Below are 20,682 nucleotides of genomic sequence, written 5' to 3'. Positions count from 1 at the left end.
TGCCCCAGACGAATCGACTCTTATGTTCCCAAATGTGAACAAGGCACCAGGAGAATTCGTTTATTGGACGCACTGGGTTGAGGGAAGAGGAACGAAAACAGAGCTGCTCATCTCCATCCAGGTCAGGGGATGCACTGGGCACCAAAGTCAGGGGAGGGAGCCCAACACCGGGAGTCAGTCAGACAGAGGGAAGACCCACCCCCTCGGGTTGGGCTGCTCTGGGGGCCAGGGGTGCATGCATCCTACCCTCCCCCCTCACGCGCGCTCCCGTGACCGCTTTGGCCCCCATCAGCGCAGGGAGCGCAGGACAGCGCGGGAGGCCGAGCGGTAGCAGTGGTACCCCTCCAGCGAGGCTGGGAGGAGCAGCAGGCCACTCAGGGGGTCCTTCCGGCAGCGCCCCATGGCCTCCTTGTAGCTCAGCCGTTCCTTGGACATGGGGTCTGTCAAATCCTTCTCGTAGCTGGCCTCGTCCTGCAGGAGCTGGGCCAGCTCTTCACTGATCATGCCGGAGAGCACGGCCTGCGCCATGGGGATGCGGCCCGTCCTCTTGGGGTCGATGAGCCCTCCGGTCAGGTGCTGCACCCGCAGGTGTGGGAGCGTGCTCTCCTGGGACATCCAGCGCTTCTGAATGGCCTCGCCCACCGACAGCCTCTTCTTGGTGACGGGGTCCTCGATGCCGGTGAAGCACTTCTGGGCGTTGAGCAGCTTCTTCACTGAGCTGTTTTCGATCAGCCCCCTCTCCACAGCCTTGTGTACGGAGTAGCGCTCCCGGCTGAGGAGGTCCACGATGCCCCCTGTGGCTGCCTGCGCCTCCAGCAGCTTCTGCCCAGTAATGGGGTCCAGCATGTTCTTGGCCACGGCCGTCTTGATGGTGACCTTGTTGTCCGTGGTTGTGTCGTAGACGCCGGCGATGGGGAAGCTGTCCTCGCTGAGCCTGAGAGAGAAGCCGAGAGAGGAGCCGGGAGAGAAGAATCTGGGGCTCTGGGGGGTCGGGGAGGCCAGCGGGGACCTGGAGATGATGGTGCCGATGGAGAGGGAGGAGCAGGGCTTGGTCTCCCCGGCCACGAGCAGGGCGAACTCGCTGATGGGGAGGTGGCCGTCCCTGTAGAGGTGGTACTCCTCCTTGGAGACGCGCCGGCGGCGCAGGGCGGCCTCGATGGAGTACTGCTTCCCGCTCTCGTGGTCCAGGAGCACAGATTCCTCCCCACTGGGACCCGAGGTGGTGACCTCCTCCCAGTCACACTCGAGCTCCTGCAGCTGGAGGTACTGGCCTCGGTCGATGATGCCCCTCTTGTAGGCCTCGTACGGGGACAGGCCCTTCCCCGTCTCGGGCTCCAAGATGGAGATCTTGGTGGAGAGGTTGGTCTCTCGCGTCTGGGTCTCCTGGTTGAGCTCCTCCCGGCTCACCTTGGCGTGGAGGTCCCAGAGGGTCCTCTCCTTCTCGTAGATCTGGTCCTTCTCGCGGAGGATGGCCGTCTCGAGCTGCGAGAGCTCCTGGCCCCGCTGGGCTGCCCCCTGCCGCTCGCTCTCTGTCTTGCGGCTGAGCAGCTCCGACTCCTCCTGCAGGTTCAGCACCTGCTGCTGCTTCTGCCTCTCCAGCTCCTGCAGCTCCTCCTGCAGCTGCCTGCACTCCTGGCTCCTCTGGTCCCGGGCCTTCTGGAGCTCGGCTTCCTCCCGCGACCAGGTCCTCCTCTGCCCCTCCGCCCGGTCTATCTGCTCCCGCAGGCGCCTCGCCGCCTCCTCCCGGCTCTGCCGGGTTGCGCGCTCCCTGTTGAGCATCTCCCACACCCGGGAACGCTCTCCCTCCAGGACCAGGTCCTTCTCCACCCTGATCACTTCCTTGTAGATGGTCTTCTCCTGCAGTTTGGTTTTCTGGAGCACGTCGATCTGCACCTGCAGGTTCTCGCACTCCCGACGCAACTCGGTCACCTGGGTCTTCTCCTGGTCCAGGTCCCGCCGCTGGCCTTCCGCCGACTTCTCCAGATCCGGGTCCTTCTCCAGCTGGACCACCTCCTCCACGATGACCTTCTCCTGCACCGCGGGAGGCCGCTTCTCCAGCTCCTGGACCCTCAGGGTCAGCTGCCGCAGCTCCCGCTCCACGGCCAGCTTCCTGCCGCGGTCCTCCGGGAAGCTGAGCAGGCCCTCGTCCTCCTGCACGGCGGCCCGCAGCTGCTGCACCTCCCGCTCCAGCTGCCGCCGCCGGCCCGCCTCCTCGTCCAGGCTCCGGCTCAGCCGGCCGTGCTCCTCGTGGAGCTTCGGGTCCCTCTGGGTGACCACCACCTCCTGCACCACCACCTTCTCCTCGGGCCGCCTCCTCTCCAGCAGCAGGTACTTGTTCTGCAGCTCGTAGACCACGTCCTCGGCCGCCCGTCGCTTCTGGGCCACCTCCCGCACCTCCCGGCGCAGCCGCTCAGCCTCCTGCTCCAGGACCGGGTCCTTCTCGTGGCGCACCACCTCCTTGTTCACCGTCTTGGTCTCCACCTTGGAGCGCTCCCGTCTCCACTCGTCGCGCTCCCCCTGCAGCCGGATGAGCTGCTCCTGGGCCCGCCCGCTGCCGTTGACCAGCTCGTTGAGCTGGGCCTTCAGGTGGTCCATCTCCCGCAGCACCTCCGGGCTCCTCTCGTGCCTCACCACCTCCTGCGTCACCTGCTTGTACTCCACCACGGGCTTCTGCGCCCGCAGGGCCGCCAGCTCGGGCAGCAGCCGCGCCGCCGCCTCCTCCACGCCGCTCCTCTTGCGGGCGGTCTCCTGCAGCTCGGCCCTGAGCCGCGCCATCTCCCGCTCCGTCTCCGGATCCACCTGGAAGATCTCGTGCACACGCTCCTGCAGGTCCACCCTGGGCTTCTGCTTCTCCTCCGCGCCGTGCTTGCCGCGCAGCTCCTTCAGCTCCCCGGCCAGCGCCTCGTTCTCCCGCCTCTCCGCCTCCAGGAGGCTCCTCAGCCTGGACGCCTCTCGGAGGAGGCCTGGGTCCTGCTCCACCCTCTTCACCTCCTTCACGATCACCTTCGGCTGCACGGCGCGGATCGCCTGCTCCAGCTCCGCGATGCGAGCCTGCAGCCCGGCCACGGCTGCCTCCGCCCCCTTCCTCTGCGCCGCGTCCTCCTGCGTCTGCAGCCTCAGGGCCTGGGCTGCCTTGACCATTTCCAGGTCCTTCTCCACCTTGACCACTTCCTTCACCACGACCTTCTCCTTCACGTTCGCCTCCTTCCGCTCAAGGGCCAGCAGCTCCGTCTTCAGCGCCTCCAGTTGGGCCAAGACGGCGGTGTTCTCCCCCCGCAGGAGCTGGATCTCGCTGCTGAGCTGGGCCGCCTGGCCGTCCAGGCCAGGGTCCCTCTCGATCTGGGTGACCTCCTTGGTCAGCAGGTGAGGCTGCGTGGCCTTCCTCTGGTTCTCTAGCTGCACGACCTTCTGGGCCGCCGCCTCCAGATCTGCCTGCAGGCCAGCCCGCTTCTTGCCCTCGTCCTCCACCTGGGACTTCGCCCTGGACAGGGTGCTCTCCAGCTGGGGGTCCCGGGAGAACTCCACCACTTCCTTCTCCTCCAGTTTCTCCGAGGGCCGCTGGGTCTTCAGCTGCAGCAGCTGGCTCCTCTGCTCCTCTAGCTCGCGCTGCACCTGGGCCACCCGCTTCCTCTCCTCCTCCAGCTGGGACTTCAGGGCCTCTGACTCCCTCCGGGCTCGGGCTGGGCTCTCGGACCCCTGCCGTGCGTCATGGGTCACCTGGATGTCCTCACCGAGCTTCTTCTGCAGGGTGAGAGGAAGAGGGGCGAGTCCTGGGGTGAGAGGAGGAAAGGGATAAGCCCACCACACCCTCCTGAGAGCAGGACCCTTCCCTGCTTCCTGAGACTTCCTAGTAGGTCCTGGGAGGTGGAACTGAAGACCTGGGATGCTTGGAGGCAGGAGTTTGAGAGGCTCCATCAATGCCCAGGATGTTAGGATTCAAGGCAGCGTTCAGGCCGCGTTTGCACTAGAACGTGCAAATAGGAAGGTCCTCCCTTCCAAAACGTTCCGCCTTCCACTTCCACCCAGGCTCCCAGAAATGGGCCCACACTCCTCTGGGGGACCCTGGAGTACGCCTCTGGGTGGGAAGAAGCTGGCCAGTCCTTTGGCCAGTCACCAAGAGTCATGGAGAGCACCCGGCTCCTGGTCTCTCGGGGATGGAGACCTAGGTGGCCTCTTGCCCACTGGGGCTGGATCCTAGGCTGAAGACTTTGTGGGGATTCTCTCCCGTCCCCACCGGAGCACTGCCCAGTGGCGAAGCTGTGACCGCACTGAATGACATCTCCTGGTACTAACTCTGAGCCGATCACCAGCCTGTGAGAGCTGCTGGGGGAGGAAGGGAGCAGCACCTCCCTCAGGCTGCTGAGCTGTCCCGGGGCTGCAGGCTGCAGTGGGGGGAGGAAGGGACGTCTGCCAGGTCAGCCACCGGGCCAGGCTGCCAGTGCGGGAGCGGATGGGCCTCACCCCCATACCTTCTCCAGGATCTTTCCGGCAAACTCCAGCTGGTACAGTTGCTGCTGGTGCGCGGCTGCAACCTCAGCGTAGGCCTTCAGCAGCTTCTTCTCCTGAAGAGGCCACAGGGAGGTGGGGGAGGGCGGTGTCAGCTCCTGCCTCAGAGGCTGCGGAGCCCGGCGGTGTTGAGGAATGAGGAATACAGAGCCGCGGCTCACCTGGGCCTGGATGCTCTCCTGCAGGGGAGCCACTCGGGGTCTCTTGGGGGCCGCCCCCGCCTGGGTGGGCTCCAGGGAGCAGCGGTAGGTGTCTGCCTGCAGCTCATAGTCCTGAGCAGGGGGGGAAGGGACAACAGGCTGGCCCTCAGTGGGGGAGGGGGGGAGGGGGAGGAGGGGACTGTCGGAGGGAGGGTGGGCGGGTGGGAGAGAAAAGGGACAAGCTGAAGTAACTGCTTACCTGGAGGGCCGCCTGCAGGTGCTGGGAGAGGCGGGATGCCATGGCCCTGTCCTGCTCTCGGCCCTGGATCTCCTGCAGCAGCCTCTGCCGGGGCAGAAGGGAAAGTCAGGAAACACCACTCGCCTGGACTCTCCTCCAGCCGGGCGCCTCCAGGGCCTCAGGCGGCCGGCCAGCACCGCCCAGAGGCGGGAAGGGCTCTGCGGGAAACTGCCTTTTCCCCACTGTGATCCACCGTGGCCTCTGCTCAGGACATTTCACCCCTCCACACGCACACCTGGCCACGCTATTTATTCCTCAGGCCTCAGCCTGGGTGTCAGTTCCTTCCAGACTGCTTGCCCCGACCCCCATGCACGTCCCGCAATGGGCTCCCCCAGCGCTCCGGCTTCTCCACCAAAGCACTTATCAGCATCATGGCCTGGGATGCACCGGCCTCCGCCTCGGACTGTGGGCTGCCTGAGGGCTGGGCTGTACCCCCGCCCCTGGTTCATTACCAGCATGTAATAGGGGCTTGGCAAGTATGAGGAAGAGGATGCAGTAGGAGTTGGAACCCTCAGGAGCATAAGGCCCGCTGTCCACCTCGGACCAGACGGAGAAGGGCTGGCTGTTTCTGTGGGCAGATTGGAGCATTTGGGGTGGGGGTGTGTGACACAAGGCCTCTGGGGTCTGAGCTTTGAGCTCATTAAAACACTGGCCACTAGAGGGCCACATGCACACAGGCAGCTCTCCCTGTTGGGCGGGTGGCCAGGGAAAGGGATGTGGCTTGAGGGCCCAGCTCTGGGTACCGGCCCCCAGGTTGCCTGCAGCCCCAGCTCCTCACCTTCTGCACCTGCAGCTTGTAGGCAATCTGGTTGGGCCCGTCTCTGGGCCGCACCTCGTTGTGGGGCAGGTGCTCCAGCCAGGAGTTCAGGCTGTCCCTGCAGTTCTTGAACTGCTGGTAGGTGAGGTCAGCGTCCTGCACCATCTTCTCCCTGCAGGAGGACGAAGCCCAGAGAAGAGGTGAGAGCTGCCCTCAGGGGACAGGTGAGGGGTGCACGGAGGAGGCTGGTGGGCGCCTCCCTCCCTGGGACAGGCCAGGAGGGCTGAGTGACCCACCATGCCGATCCCCTAACTCTGGCCCTGTGCTGGAGCTGGGCATTCAGAGATGGACCGGACACTCTCTGCCAGGTACCACCTGGGAGGTCGGTGCCGTTACTATCCCTTTTTTTTTTCCTTTTTTAATTTATATGGATGTGCCGGGTCTTAGTTGTGTCACATGGGATCTTCGTTGCCGTGTGCGGGATCTTTAGTTTCGGCAAGCGGGATCTAGTTCCCTGACCAGGGATCAAACCCGGGCCCCCTGCATTGGGAGCGCGGAGTCTTAACCACTGGACCGCCGGGGAAGTCCTCTATCCCATTTTAGAGGTCAGGAAACTGAACCTCAGAGAGGTGAAGTCGCCAGTCCAAGGTCACACAGCTCACCAGCCGTGGCCACCGTGCACCGTGGGGCTGTGCCATGAGCCGCGACGGCCCAGCACTCACCGCAGGTCCAGCTGGTCACCCACAGAGTGGTAGCGGTCCGTGAGGGCCCGCACCTGGCGCTGCTGGCGCGGCAGGTCTTGGCAGAACTCGTGGAAATTGCTGTGCAGCGCGCCGCACGTGTGCTCGGCGGCCTTCAGCTGGCGGTGCAGCCCCAGCACGCAGGCCTGCTGCTCCAGCAGCTCCCTCCGCCGGCGCTGGGGCAGGAGGGGACACAGCGTGATGCACCCTCATGGTTCGGTCGGACGCCATGTCCACCCTCCACCTGCCCTCAAATGCTTGGGCAGGCTGTGGCCCCCTTCTGCCAGGAGGCCACCCAGCCCCTCACCTGCAGCTCGCTGACCCTCTCCTGCAGCGTGCCTGGGCCTACAGGGATGGGGGCCTCCTGCACCAGGGTGGACTCGAAGCCTCGGACGACCCTGTCCGCATCCCGGATCTGCCGCTCCAGACCCAGGGCAGCCTTGGCTCTGCCACAGAGGAGGCCAAGGGTCAGACGCCCCGTTGGCCGCACCCGTGCGGCCTCGCCCAGCGGCCCCCATCCCCAGAGCACTCACTTCTCCCCGTAGAGTCTGCAGAGAACCTGCACGTCACTGTACTTGTTCTTGACGTTGCTGAGGGCCATGGGTAGGTGCAGGGCGGCGGGGCCCGCAGGCTGCCCCGACAGAAACGCCTCACACTCCTGCTGGGCTGCCGCCTTCTCTGCTCCCAGGCTCTGCAGCCGCTGGGCCATGCCCTGGGGTGGGGCGGGGCTCAGGATCTCTGCTCTGGGCAGGTGGCTTCCACCCAGCCCTCCTGCCGTGTCAACCTAACTCTGCCCACGAGGCCTGAGAGTGTGGTGCGGACGTGCTGGGGCTCAGTTCCCATGTAGATGACCGAGGGCAAGTCAACCTCTCTGACCCTCAGTCTCCTCATCTACGGAATGCTTGATGGGAGGATGAGATGAGACCCTGTGAGTCAGGAGCTCTTGCCCACCTTGGTCTTCATGTCACTATCCTGTTCGCAAAACCTTCAGTTCCCTGCCCCCTCGCTCCAGGTCAGGCAGCAAAGCCCTAGCTCCATCCACTTGGGGTTACTGCGTTGATTCTTTTATCAGTTATTCACTCATCTAGTCCATAAGCCACTGGTGCCGACTCCATGCCGTGCACTGCCTCCTTTCCAGGTTAACTGGACCCCCGACACCCCTGACGCTGTGACTTCAAAACCCAAGGACCTACTTGGAGACTGTCAGGTCCCAGGGCAGTGGCAACCAAGGCCCGGCGTGGGCAGAGGTATCGTTGAGGCCGTGTTACCGCACAGTATCTCCTTCTGCCACTCCTGCTTCCTCCCCCTGCCGCCCCAGGACCCCACCTGCAGCACCTTTCCCACCTCTGGAGCCCTCCCGCCCCCGGCCAGCGCTCTGAACCAGCTGAAACGCTACAGAACACTGCAGAGTGAAAATAACAAGTTGCACAATAACGTGAACAACGTGCTTCAAATTTTTAAAAACGATATCCAAACAATATATTTGAGTAGAAACCGGTTTGGAAGGATACAACCCAAACTGCTGCCCCCCCGGTGTGGGGGAGGGGCGGCTTTCACTGTTGGCACTTCTGAGTCCTTTCGTGATCATGTTTATACTCCTGCAACCTCTCCAGGGAGGCTCCCTGCCTGCCACCCGGGAGAAACCACCCCTAAGGTGCTCCAGGCTTCCTGCTGCTCTCAGGACTCTCGCCAGAACACCCCTCCAGCGTGGGGTACAGGGCCTTTACTCTGAGCCCTGCCCCTCTAGAACCTTCCTGGGCCTCGCTATACTTCATCCTCAGGACACCCAGACGAGCTGGGTATTATTGTGCCTTTTTTCAGGGATGAGGAAACCAAGGCCCAGAGAGGTTGAGTGAATTGCCCAAAGTCACAGAGCCAGTCAGTGGAGGAGCCAGGATGGGAACCAGCTTGCGTGAGTCCTGGACTGTCCACTCCCTTCTTCCACCTCGGGGCCCCATGGCTGCTCCCACACTTGCCTCGTCTTTACTTTGTGCATCCCCCAGGGCCGGACCACTTCTTATCCCAGCTGCCCTGGTTCACCCACCTTGTGGCTTTGGATGCGGCCCTCCAGGTCCTCCAGTGGGGTGGTGCGGCTCAGCGGGGCCCGGATCCAGGTCAGCACCTGCTTCTCTATCTGCCTCAGGTCCTCCTCCAGCCGGGTCATCTGTGTCAGGAGCTTCTGGGCCTGTGGGTCAGCTGGGGCTGAGCTGGTTGGAGCTGGGGGAAGAGAGTGCCTGTGAGGGTCCAGGGCCTACCTCACGTCTGCCTGGTGGGCCCCTCCCTGAGTGCCTGCGGAGGGTCCTGGGGGGGGTAGGGCGGGAGGGCCACGGGCAGGGCCTAACTGAGGGAGGGACATCCCCAGGGGCTTGCCAACCCAGGAGATGGAATCCCCAGAGCAGAAATCCTTAATTCAGGGTCACCCCCTGCCCGTGGCAGCCCTCACAGTGACCAGAGTCGAGTCTACTCCCTCTGTCCCAATAGTGCCTCCCCGTTCCCTGGCCAGCCCTCGGTACCCTTCTGGCTAGGCCGTAAGGGCTCCGCAGCACCGGCCTTCAGGCGGCTCTGCACTGTGGCCAGTTTCTGCTTCAGGGCCTGCAGCTCCGAGGCCAGCCTGGAACAAGGAGGAGATCAGAGAAGGACGTCCCTCCACTCTCTCCCCTCGGCCCCAGCAGGCACTGGTCCAGGCGAAGGCCAGGCAATGGCCTCAAACCACAGGGCCCGTTCTGGGCCCACAGCCTGCCTCCTGTCCCTGAGGATCCCCAGGCAGACCCACCTGGAGGCCCTGGCCACGGCTTCAGGGTCCGGAGCTGGGATGCAGAAGCAGGCGGCTGGGGCACGCTTGGTCTCGCCTGCCGGGCCCTGGACCACCCAGGTGTGCGAGTCAGTGTTGTCTATCAGCGTATACCGCTCACCCTGCAGCAGCTGCACCTAGGGGGCAGGTGGGGAGGGGCTCATGCAGGCTCAGGGGCCGGGCAGGAGAAGGGATCAAGGCCAAGATGGGTAGAGGCTGGGGACGGGGACAGGTAGAGGGACAGGGGCTGGGGCAGGGGCAGGGGCAGGGGTGCTGGGGTAGGGACAGGGACGGGCCAGAGGCGGGACAGGGCTTGGAGAGGGGTAGTGCTCGGGCAGGGGTGGGGCAGGGGGCGGGGGCAGTGGCAGGAGTGGGTAGGAGGGGGAGGGGAGGGACTGGAGGGGGCAGGGGTGGGGTGGGCGGGGCCGGAGGAGCTGGGCAGGCAGAGACTGTACTTCTCCCGTGTCCCAGTCGCAGATGCTGTTCACGTGCAGGGACTGCTGGGGTGGGTTCCTGCGCTGCGGCAGAGGGGCCACCTCCCAGCTCCGCAGCTGCAGGTCCCCAACAGTCTTTTCGGCCACAGCCAGCTGCTTCTCCTCTGCCTGCAGGGACCCAGACAATGGGGGCTCAGGCCAGCCTCATACGTGCCCCCCAGGAGGGCCGGGGAGGGGTCTGGCCCTCATGAAGACAGGGTCTCTTAGTCAGCAAAGTAAAAGGAGCCTCTCCCAGGGCACCCAGGATCCCAGGGCCTGCTGGTTGGGGTGGGGTAGGAGGCTGCCCAGCATCACCCAGGCCTGCAGAGTGGGAGCTGGAGGGGCCTCAGAGCTCTTCTGGGCAGCCCCTGTCACATTACTGATGAGGAAACTGAGGTCCGGAGGTGGGAAGGGCTTGCTGGTAACAGACCAGGCTCCTCCTGCTGCAGCAGACCTCCTTCTCCTGCTCCCAAGGCTGGGACTCCGGGCAGGACTAAGTACCGGGGAGGCCTGAGGCCCAGACACACAGGCAGGCCCCGTTCCCAGGAGTGGGTGCAGGGGCTGGGTGGGGCCATCTCACCTCCAGCTGCAGCAGCTCTGTTGGGGCGCCAGGTGGGCCCCCCGGGGCAGGGCTGTACTGGGTGTCCAGGCTGGAGTTGAGCTTTGCCAGGGTCTGGCTGACAGAGTCGGCCTCTTCCTGGAACTGAGGTCGGTGGGTGGTCAGGGGCAGAGCTGGGGCACCCGCTGCCCTAGGGCACCCCGCAAAGCAGCTAAATGCAAACCGGTTAAACCCAAACTGCCACTTGCCATCGGTCTTTCTACCCAGGCAGTGCAGTCTTTTTAACTAAACTGCTCTGCAAATCAGGCATTTTGAGGTCACTGAACTTAATTTCTTTTAGTGTTGTAAAACACTGGTTTTCGTCCTTCCTGCACAGATGAAGGGCAGTGCCCCTCCCGCCTCACTCTAGCACCTGGAGTACTGGCTGGGACCCCGGGTGCCCAGGGTGCCTCAGAGTAGAAGCCGGGAGTGTGCTTTAAAGAAACATCCTACAGTTGGGTGATATTACGGAATTCTCATCAGTGGGTGTGATAATGGTATTGTGGATATCTAGAAAAATGCCTTTTAAAAAAAAGAAAAGAGAAGGAAAAAATCCTTGACTTTTGTCTTTCTCAAAGTATAGAAACCATTTTAGTTGGAAATTATTAAAAAAAAGAAGTCCCTGTTGTATATATACATTTTTTTATTTTTAATTTTTTTCTTCTTTTTCTTTTTCTATCTGTAAGTCTATTATATCAATGTTTGTCAACCCTTGTTTCATTATTGTCCCTTCTAAGGAGTTTTTTAGACATTTTTTTCGTTACTTTCCCCATTGTCGCCATGAAATTTTAGTATTATAGATATGTTGTATATCCTTTACGTATGTCTATCTGTGATTTATGCATAAAAACAATATGATTTTTTTTTTTTTTTTGCCCATGAGAACCAACTTTCATCCCCCAGGAGTGATATCACCCTGTTGAGAATGTATGTGTGACATTATTTCCCCCCGGGAACTAGTCACAACAACACAGCTCTGTCTTTTTTATTCGGTGCCTTGACCCCCGAGATGCGAGCGTGTCCTGCGGCGTCCTCCAGACACACCCCCATGCCCCTGCCCGGCCCTGTCCGCAGGCTCACCCGGCAGTAATCCTCCACGTGTTGCAGTTGGCTCTCCTGGCAGATGCACAGGTTCAGGAAGTTCTGCCACTCCAACTTCAGGGCCTCCTGGTGGGCCTGCGGGCAGCAGCACGGAGTCCTCGGACCATGCCCCGACCTGGTCGATCCACCCGCCCACCCACTCTGCTGGTCCTGCCCACCGTCCCCGACCCGAGTGGTGTCTCCCTCTCCGTCTTCCCAGCCTCCCTGGGAAGCTCCCCGAGTGAGGGAGTTAGGGTCCCCGAGGCAGCAGGGCGTGTGTGGGCCTCCGCACCCGGATGGGCCCCACGGCCGGGTGCCCGAGCTCCACCAGGCGCTCCCCGTCACACTCCAGCTGGTTCACGCACTGCTCCTGGCTCAGCAGCTCGTGCTGCCTGAAGTGCTGGGAGAGAGGCGGGGAGCGGGCGGTGAGGACGAGGACGTCCTCGTTCCCCCACCTCGCCCCCACTTGCCCGCACTGACCTCGTACTCCCTCCGCACGCCCACGGGGTCTGCCATGAGGTCGCTCCAGTCCTGCTGCAGGATGCGCTGCTGCTGCTGGGCCAGGACGCTCAGCTGGCGCGTGCAGCCCTGCAGGTGCGTGTACAGGCTGCCTAGGCTCTGCCCTCGCCACGAGGCTGCCTTCTGTGCTCGGGCGAGAGGCAGGGAGAGAGAAGGGGTAGCAAGAGGCACCATCACGCTGTGCCCCACTCCCAGCCCGCCCAGCCCGCCAGTCTGTCCCTTCCCCCTGCTCACCAGGAGATCCTGGTATTGGCTCTGGATGGTGGCCGCGTCCTGCCTCGACCAAGGGAGAGAGAACGCGAGCGCAGTGAGAGATGGGGTGCAGGGGAGAACGTCCCCACGTCCTAGGCCTCCCGTGCCCCCCTCCTCCATCCCTAGCCCTAGGGGGCCAGCCAGGCCTCACTCGGGATCTGATGGGAGAAAGGGAACTGGGGCTGGGGCCGGGGCCAAGCAGGGATGTGCGTCCGACAGCTCACCCACCGGCCCGATGAGGCTCCGCAGCTGCTGCCCGTAGGCCTCGATCTCCTTCTTCAGGATGTTGTGCTCGGCGACCTGCTGCTCCAGCTCCACGATGCCCGGCCCGTACTGGCCCTCACAGACCTGCTTCTGCAGAAGGGCTGGCCGCTCAGCTCTGCTGCAGGGCCTGGGGTGGGAGCCCTCCTGCACCTACCCTCCCCCTGGCCCCTGGCATCCCCATCGGCAGAGGCGGAGCTGGTCACTGGGGCAGAGGGTGGACGGGTGGGCGCCTGGGTGAAGGGCTGCGGCTCACCCTGGGGAACGTGCTATTCTCCAGTGGCCCTGGCCGAGGCCTCAGCATCGCATGACTGAGGACCCTGAACCTCACTGGTCCCCAGGACTCCGGGCTCAGCCTCTGAAAAGTCTCCACGCTCTGCCCTGCCTCTGCCGGGACACCTCCAGCCTGGCTCCAGGAGCCTGTGCACACCCTGCCCTGTCCACGGCCCCCCCCGCCCCGTCCCCTCATTGTTATCACGGCACCCCTTCTGTCGTGACATCAAAGCACAATTCCTCACGTGATGCTCAGGGTGCCCGTGACCTGGTTCTGCCTACCTGCCCAGAAAACCCCACTTCCCATCGCACCCCAGGGTTCCTCCAGGCCTCTTCCTTTTCTCTGGAATGTCCTCTCCTCACCACTTCACCCCAACCCAACCGAGCCCTCCCACCTGCAGGAAGCCTTCCCTGACTGCACCGTCGCCTCTGCCCACTCCCTTCCCAGATGGCCAGCTGCCCCCAGGTCCAAGCACTCATCAGCCCCTGACGAAACGCAGCTCTGGGTTGCCCTCTGATTGCTGCTGGGAGTGACTTCCAGCTCCCTGAGGGGTCTCCGACTCTGGGGATGGCTCCTGACCTGCTTCTGCTCCAGCACCCGTGCCCAGTCAACCCTGGGCCCCACGTCAGGCGGCAGCACCATCCTCTCATACAGGGCGCGGTACTCGGAACACTCCTGGGTCACCCACTCGTGCAGCTGCTTGATGCTGCCAAGGAAGTGGCCAGCAGGTCGGAGCTGGGCCCGGGGCTCCCCCCGGACCCCCAGCGCCTCCATCCTTGAGCCCCAGCCCCCCGCCGCCGCCCCCACCCCACTCACTCCTTCTCGATCTCCTCGGCCTGCAGGTGCTTGAGCCGCCGGGCCTTGTCCACGTCCAGGAAGAGGTCCTTCAGCAGCTCCTCGGCCTCCTTCAGGCTACGGCCCGCCTCCTCCCGGTGCTGCAGGGCCTGGCCCTGTTCGCTGTGCTGCCGGTCCTGCGGCAGCAGATGGCATCCTCACCGCCCGCCGCTGCTGCCTGAGCCCCGCCCTGAGGGACTCTGGCCAACCTTTGTGCCCACACTGGCAGAGGACAGGGCATGGGCACCTGCGGGGCGGACTCAGGACACAGGGGAGGCCTGGGCCCCTCAAGCCCCTTTGACCCCCCAGGTTAGGAGCCCAACAGAGAAGGAGGGATAAGCCCTCTCTCCCACTGTGTTTGGAGAGTGGCCAGGGAAGGACTGGACTGTCTGTCCATCTTCACCACAACAAGTGGGCACAGGAGGGACCGCCAGGCATGGCAATGGGCCTCCCACATCCCCACGCCCTGTCATCTGCCCCCAGACCTCACCTGCTGCAGCTTCTTCTGGGTCTCCAGGATGTCCCTCTCCACCTGGTCGGCTTTGGCCTGCACGCGAGAGATGAGCAGGGCCAGCTCCTTGGTGGCATCTCTGATGGGTGGTGGGGACAGAGGGCAGCGTGGTTGGAAAAGTTCCCTGTTTCCCTTGGGCAGAGGTCTGCCCACCTGGGTGGTGTCCCTTCCTCCGCCTGCCCCGTCCTGCCCTACAGCCGGGCTCACTGCCCTGGAGGGAGGAGTCCAAGACCGGGGGAGCTCTGGCCTCTCTTGTGGGAATCCCTGTGAGATACCCAGTTCTGGGCGGGGAAGCGCTGCCTCCACAGGAGGGCTCAGAAAATGGGGGTCCCGGGTGTGCGCCACACCGCGGAGCCAACCGACCTCCCTGTCCTGGAAGTGTGTCCCCAGCCCCGCCTAGCTCCCTGCCGCTTCTGGCTGGAGGGCAGGCAGCCTGCAGGGGAGTGAGTGAATCACTGGCTCAGCCCCTAATACCTGAGACGGAATGGCTGGATCTTGGGGAGGGGCAGTTGGGCTGGCTGGGGACAGGGGAGCAGCAGCGTGTCCCCCAGCCCAACTTCCATTCACGCCAATCCTGTCTCCCCACCACTGCCCTGGGCTCTTCCTGTGCCCAGGCTAACAAGCTTCCAGAGGAGACACACAGCTCCGGGGCAGGGGGAGGCCACGAGATTGCCAGGGCACCCCAACCCTTTCCAGATTTAGGGGTTCAGAGCCCAAACTGGGACCTGACTTGCCGCAGGCCACACAGCCAGGAGCAGAGTATGAGCCTGAACTGGGTTGCCAGGGGCCTTTCCCAGACTCTGTAGGGTGCCTCCTGTGGAACTGAGCTCACTCTGGAGCCCAGAGGCTCGAGCAGACCTAATAAAAGGCAGAGTGGTCTAAGCCTCAGGAGCACAGCACCCTGTGAGGTCACAGTCCCGGGGAAGGTAAACCTTCATGAGCTGGGCCTTGAACCAGGGGGCAAAGGATAAGCCTCCTCCAAGCAGAGGGGCGGTGACGCAAAGACACAGTCTGAAAGAACTCTGACAGACAGCCTGGTTTTTGTCCTTCTCCACCACTACAGCTGTGTGGTCTTGGGCAAGTTACTTAATCTCTCTGTGCCTGAGGTTCCTCACCTGTAAAGTAAGGCTCTAGTAATATCTACCTCACCGTGTTATTGTGTTAAGAGAACTGATTCATCTGAAGTGTCCTGTGCAGAGTCAGCACCCAGTGTTAGTTTTTATTCCTCTAGAATGTAGGTCGAAGGCAGGGAGGGACCTGTCGATTCTGTTTACAACGGCATCCCCGGGGCCTAGAACAGTCTTGGCACACAGTAGGTGCTCAATAAATATGTGTTGAACAAGCGGATTGCACATAAGGGGAATGATGAGCCCTCTTGGGGCGGCTGCAGCCAGTACAGGGCCCTAGGGACCGAGCTGCCCGGCGGCCTCGCTGGGGACGGGAGCTCTGGGTCCTGAGCCTGGGAGCGCTGCTGGGAGGAGCACACTCCACCCTGGGCAGGGCCCAGGAGCCCCAGGGAGGACAGCTCACTCCAGTGAGTTTTAACTGCCATCTTTCCCGTCTGCCGAGAAGCCCAGCCTCTGAGTCGTCACCCTGAGCCCTACTGGGGTGATGGGCCTTTCATCTCCGCTCCCACCACCACACCCAGGACCCCGCGAGCCGCCACCTCCACCCTGCAGAGGGGACTGATGGCCAGTGAGTGGGAGAAGGCCGGCCAAGTCTGCAGACTGTGTGGCTCTGGAGAGCTGGGCTGGGCCCTGCCGGGAGCTGGGGGAACTGAGAGAGGCTCTGAGGATGTCCTGGGCCCACGGGCCCCTCCCCCTTCCCTCCAGCACCCCCTCCGCACACCCGTAGGGTGAAGGAATCATCTCAACTCTGTAATAAAACTCTCAAGGCCCGAGGCGTGAGCCGGGTGGGGAAAGCTGCAGCCTGGACGTGGGGGCAGCACAGACCTGCCTCCGGGCACCCCACCTGCCACCTCTCGGCTTCTCCAGCCTCAGTCCTTCTGCCCACCCTGTGCCGTGCCCAGGTCCCAAGGGTCATCACAATCCAAGCGGAGCCTTGAGGGCAGAGCTATGGACAGGGAGACAGTCCCCCAGCCTCCCAGCAGAGGAAGGCAGCTGCTCAGGCCCCCATCTAGCACATCTGCAGAGCAGCCTTAACCCGTGGCCCTCAGGCCCCCCGGGGAATGTGGGGAGCCCCAGGCCATCCCTGGTCTCCTGCCACGGCTGGAGCTCGGCCTGGGCCAGGGAGAGAGAGTCCACCCCCGGGCTCTTGGCCTCAGGACACCGAATGCCAGTACTGGGCCGGCCCCGGCTCTGGCCTGGTCCCGCGCCACCCCGGCCCCAGCCCCCTCCCCCAGCCCCGCTCACCGGCTGTGCTTGTTGGGGGACCCCTTGGGGGAGCCTTTGGCCAGGGAGGCCTTGGGGGACCCCTTCCCCTGGGAGCCTTTGCTCAGCCCCTTGAACATGGTCGTGAAGGCAGGTGCGGGCTCGGGCTGGGCTTGGCCGGCGATGGCAGGCGGGTGGCAGGCAGCAGGTGCGAGTCCTCTCGCTGGCTGCTCAGCTGGGCTCTGGCGAAGTGGGGAGGCCGGGCACTGGGCGGGCGGTTTTTGTGCGGCCCCTCCCTGCAGGTGAGGCGCACGCTTGCCCACACCCCACTCACGCCTGCTCCTGCACAACCAGTTTGGGAGGAAAGGGCACAGCCCAGAGGGCGGGGCGCCCGAGCCTGCCCGACTCTCAGAGGAGGTTTGGACTTGTTACACTCACACGCCCAGAGCCAGAGGGAGTCGGCAGAGATCACACCCAGATGCAGAAATAGCCGGGCCCAGGAGGGACAGGGCTCCAGACAGACGTGCGTGTGTATGCACGCACAGGCTCAGGGACCGAGGCCCGACCTTAGAGCTTGGGCTCAAGGTTAATAAACACCTCCAGCCAACACAGTGCTGTCAGGCACGCCCCCGCCCACGGCTCTCAGCCTGCCGGGGGCTGCTCCCTGCCAGCTCAGGGTGGGTGGGAGGCCCCGGGCTCTCTGCTCACCACCCGGGCGTCCAGGTCTCTGTTCCATGTCCTCCACCGACATGATGGGGCCGCCAGGGGGCATTCACCCCTGGCAACTGGCACGAGGTACATTTTAAAAGTGGACACCACCCAGCCGGCTCCCCAGAGCACCACCCCACAGTACTGCAGCCCGCTTTTCCTGGTGGGCTGGTTATCCCATCTGTCCATGGCTCTGGGGCCAGATGCAGTCAGATGCGCATTGCTGGGATCCTCAGAAGTTTCAGAACAGTGCCAGAGGGGCCCCTCCCCCAAAGGCCCCCAGCACTAGCCTTCAGGTGCTGCTGAGCCCAGGGTCTGGAGGAGCCTCCTGGGAACCCACTGTTACTTGGGTTTCCTACCTGCCTCTCCTCTCTCCCCAGAAGTGGCCCCTGGTGGCTTTTCTGGAGTCAGATGGAGTGTCTAACAGCAGTGCCAGTTTACTGGTCTTTTCCTCACATTGAGGGCCAGGGAGGTCATCTTGGTAGCTGCCTTCTCCTCTGGTGGCCCCCAGGATCTTCAAGAAAGGTGTGGGTTCCTCCATTTCCAGGCACTCATTTCACTGCCCCAGCTCAAGTCCCTTCTATAGATCTAGAGTTATTCCCTGGAACCATTACAGTTTCGGTGGAAGGAGGGTTTGAGGGGGAACAAAGGGGGAGGGATGCAGACAGGCTGGGTTTGGAGCACTGGGACATCCTGGCAGGCCCAGCTGAGGACAGAAAACATCCGGAGAAGAGATAAGGGTCCCAGCCCACTAGGGAGATCCGGGACAGAGGTCTGAGACTGGCCACATGCCCCCTGGGGCAGAAAAGGCCCAAGTCCCTTTTGGCTGCATCTCATGAACAACCCATTGAATTTGGCCCTGGAGAAGGGACACAGGAGTCACCATCTATCCTGGAAGGGGAGGGGCTAACAGTGGTAGTGGCGGTGGGGAGGGCAGCAGGAGGCCTTGACCCAACAAGTAGCAACAGGGAAGCAGTGGTTTCCAGCTGTTCTTCTCCCAGATGAGTGTGATAGTGAGATGGAGCCAGATAAGGAAGCCTGGCCCAGAGGCCACTCACCCTCTGCCCCAGCCCCTCTCTCCCTGTTACTCCTGGGTGACAATTTTCTTCTAACCACTAGCTGCATGCCTGCCATTTACTGTTCTCAGAAAGGGGCCCATTTGTTGAAATGACTACCGGATTCAGCAGCCAGCCCTGACGGCTGGCCTCTCATATCAAACCCGAGAGTCAGCTCATGTCCTTATCTTTGAGATTGGGCAAGTGATAGCAATATCCCAGGAGAGCCAAGACAGGAGACAGCAGCCCTCAGTCCGCTGTCCTGTCTCCCCGAGAACTCCAGGCCTTTCTTGGGAGGGGGTGGTCATCGGAGGCGGGGGTCCCAGGGGGGAAAATGTCCAGACTCCAGCCCCAGGAATGGGAGCAGCCAGGGGAGGCCCCACTGAGCTGTGGCCCCCAGGTGGAGGGCAGGCAGTGAGACTGAGATCTGGAACGTTTGAGCTTTGCCACCTGTCTGCAGAAGCCCCCCTGGAAATAAGTGAGTACCATAGGGGGCCCTCACCCGCCCCAGAGACAAACTGATTCACCGCAAGAAAAACAAGGGCTGAATTCCTGGCGTGACTGTCTAGTGCCAAATCAAATCAGACGCCAGCTCGCAGACAGGGCTGACGTGCCATAAGCAGGAACAGCCAGGTCTCTGAGGTGGCTGTCATTGCAGGATGCTCCTATTCAGATAGCAGTAACCCTGGCCCCCCAAGACTAAGGCGCAGGAGAAAGGATAGGGACAAAGAAAGATGTAGGGTTTTAAATATCCGAGGGAAAAAAAAAAAAGAGTCGTTCATTTAGATGGCCGGGATGGAATCACCAGCCTCTGTGGCCACCTGCACTGTCCCAGCCCCGTCACTCCTGAGCACTTGAAACGTGGCCGGTTTGAATTGAGATGTGCTCTAAGTATAAAATTCCCACCAGACTTCAAAGACTTAGCATGAAAGAAGGATGTAAAATACCTCAATAATGTTTTATACTGACTACATGTCAAAATGATCTTTTGGACGTATTGTGTTAAATGAAATGTATTTTAAGACACGAATTTCACCTATTGCTTTTTACGTTTTTTTGGCTCATAAACAGCAGCAGCTTATTGCTTACAGTTCTGAAGGCGGGAAGTCTGAGGTCTGAGCACCAGCATGGCCGGGTGAGGGTCCTCTTCAGGGTCAAGGATTCTCGTGCTTTCCTCACACGGTGGAACGGGTGTTGCTACTGTTATTTAATGTGGCTATTAGAAAATTTAAAATTACAGATAAGGCTTGTATTTTTGGCTCACATTGTAATTCTATCAGACAGCTCTGACCCAGAAGCCAGACTGGGTGACCCGTTTCAGCCTTCCCAGGCCTCCGCCTTTTGAACCAGAAAGGAGTCCCAGGACCTGGCTTCTTGTCCTGTCCATGAGGCCTTCCCCTCGCCTGGACTTGCTACCCACCCTGTGGATTGAGAGGTTTGAGATCAATGGATCCCCAACCTCCTTCCAGCGCTGTGACTTTGAGTGGCAGCTCATTCACATGCCCCAGCCTGGCGCTTCCAGGCACGTGATGTGGGCCACTCACAGCTCATGGGGCCCGAGCCCGGAGCAGAAAGGCTGATCAGAGCTGAAAGCAGTGTAGCTCCCGGCTCGGAGGCTGCCATGCATGCATGCAGCTAGGCAACAGCGTGGCAGCTTGGATAGTGTGCCAGGGCTTAAGTTACCCACTCTCTCCTCCAGCTCATGGGGTCCTGCAGGGAGGGGCATTCTCCTCCCTGCTGAAGCAGACGGCGGCAACTGCCTACTTTGCCCTGGGAGCTGTAAGCTGTCAGGCTTCCATACGCTCCCTGATCAGGACAAGCTTTGCCATCTCAGGAAATTGCCCTCTGTCTGTGCAAAAGCTCTGCTACCAGACGCTTGGAGCCGAGCTGGCTGGTAACCTCCCTTGCCTTACACTTCCTTGGCCGGCTGAGGAGCCAAGGTGCCTTCACCGGCTGGGCGGAGAGGACAAGGGCTGGGGGGGTGGGGACTTAGGGGATGGGCTGCCTTCTGTCCACAGGTGGTGGGGGAGGAAGTGGCTGCGGCCCCAGGAATCCACTGGGCAGTTTGGAGGAGGCTCTCTTGGCTGCCAAGTCTGCCCAGCAAGCCTGATAAAAATACTGAAGGTCGGCCTGGAGAGAAGCAGGTGACCGTGGCTTGCCCAACTAGAACAGAGCGGGCAGAAAATGGTGCTAGCTATTCCTTCTGGGCCTTGTATAGGGAGAGTCTAAAGGCAGCAACGCAAGCAAACCACCCACCCAGTCCTGCCCATGTCGTGAGAATAGGGTTCCCCACACTAGGTGGCAAGAGAGAGAACACAGAGGGGACCTCAGGAGTCCCCAGGTCCCGAGTTGGCTGGGAGGGCAAGGCCAAGGATGTCTTGGCTATCTGTCCCTCCCTAGGAGTGGCTCCCTTTCCCTACCCTTGGGCAACAGTGGCTGGCCCCAGTGCGCCTGTGGGACCAGTGCTGGTACAGCCCACACCTCTGGGCCATAGCAGCAGCCTGCTGGCACAAGCCATGCCTGCATTCCAGAAGTGTGCAGCCCGCCCACTCTCA

General features: G+C 62.1%; 1 protein-coding gene across 1 annotated transcript; it reads right to left on the bottom strand.

Annotated features, from left to right (window-relative positions):
- Window positions 1-51: 51 nt before the first annotated feature.
- EVPL (envoplakin) lies at window positions 52-16,586 on the bottom strand. The gene is made up of 22 exons (XM_061175360.1): window positions 16,407-16,586; window positions 14,014-14,113; window positions 13,506-13,660; window positions 13,269-13,395; window positions 12,383-12,508; window positions 12,137-12,175; window positions 11,864-12,025; window positions 11,676-11,783; window positions 11,384-11,479; window positions 10,286-10,408; window positions 9,688-9,834; window positions 9,215-9,369; window positions 8,955-9,052; window positions 8,486-8,658; window positions 6,975-7,153; window positions 6,749-6,887; window positions 6,424-6,617; window positions 5,723-5,873; window positions 4,906-4,989; window positions 4,668-4,778; window positions 4,470-4,562; window positions 52-3,741 (listed from the first exon to the last, which is right to left on the bottom strand). The coding sequence occupies exons 1-22, from the start codon at window positions 16,502-16,504 to the stop codon at window positions 289-291; spliced, it is 6,111 nt and encodes a 2,036-aa protein (XP_061031343.1). The 5' UTR covers window positions 16,505-16,586; the 3' UTR covers window positions 52-288.
- Between the last annotated feature and the right edge of the window lie 4,096 nt (window positions 16,587-20,682).

Source organism: Eubalaena glacialis, chromosome 19 (assembly GCF_028564815.1).
Source record: "Eubalaena glacialis isolate mEubGla1 chromosome 19, mEubGla1.1.hap2.+ XY, whole genome shotgun sequence".
Taxonomy (NCBI): domain Eukaryota; kingdom Metazoa; phylum Chordata; class Mammalia; order Artiodactyla; family Balaenidae; genus Eubalaena; species Eubalaena glacialis.
Note: the sequence above shows the minus strand (reverse complement) of the source record. Positions and strands in the feature narration are given on the sequence as shown.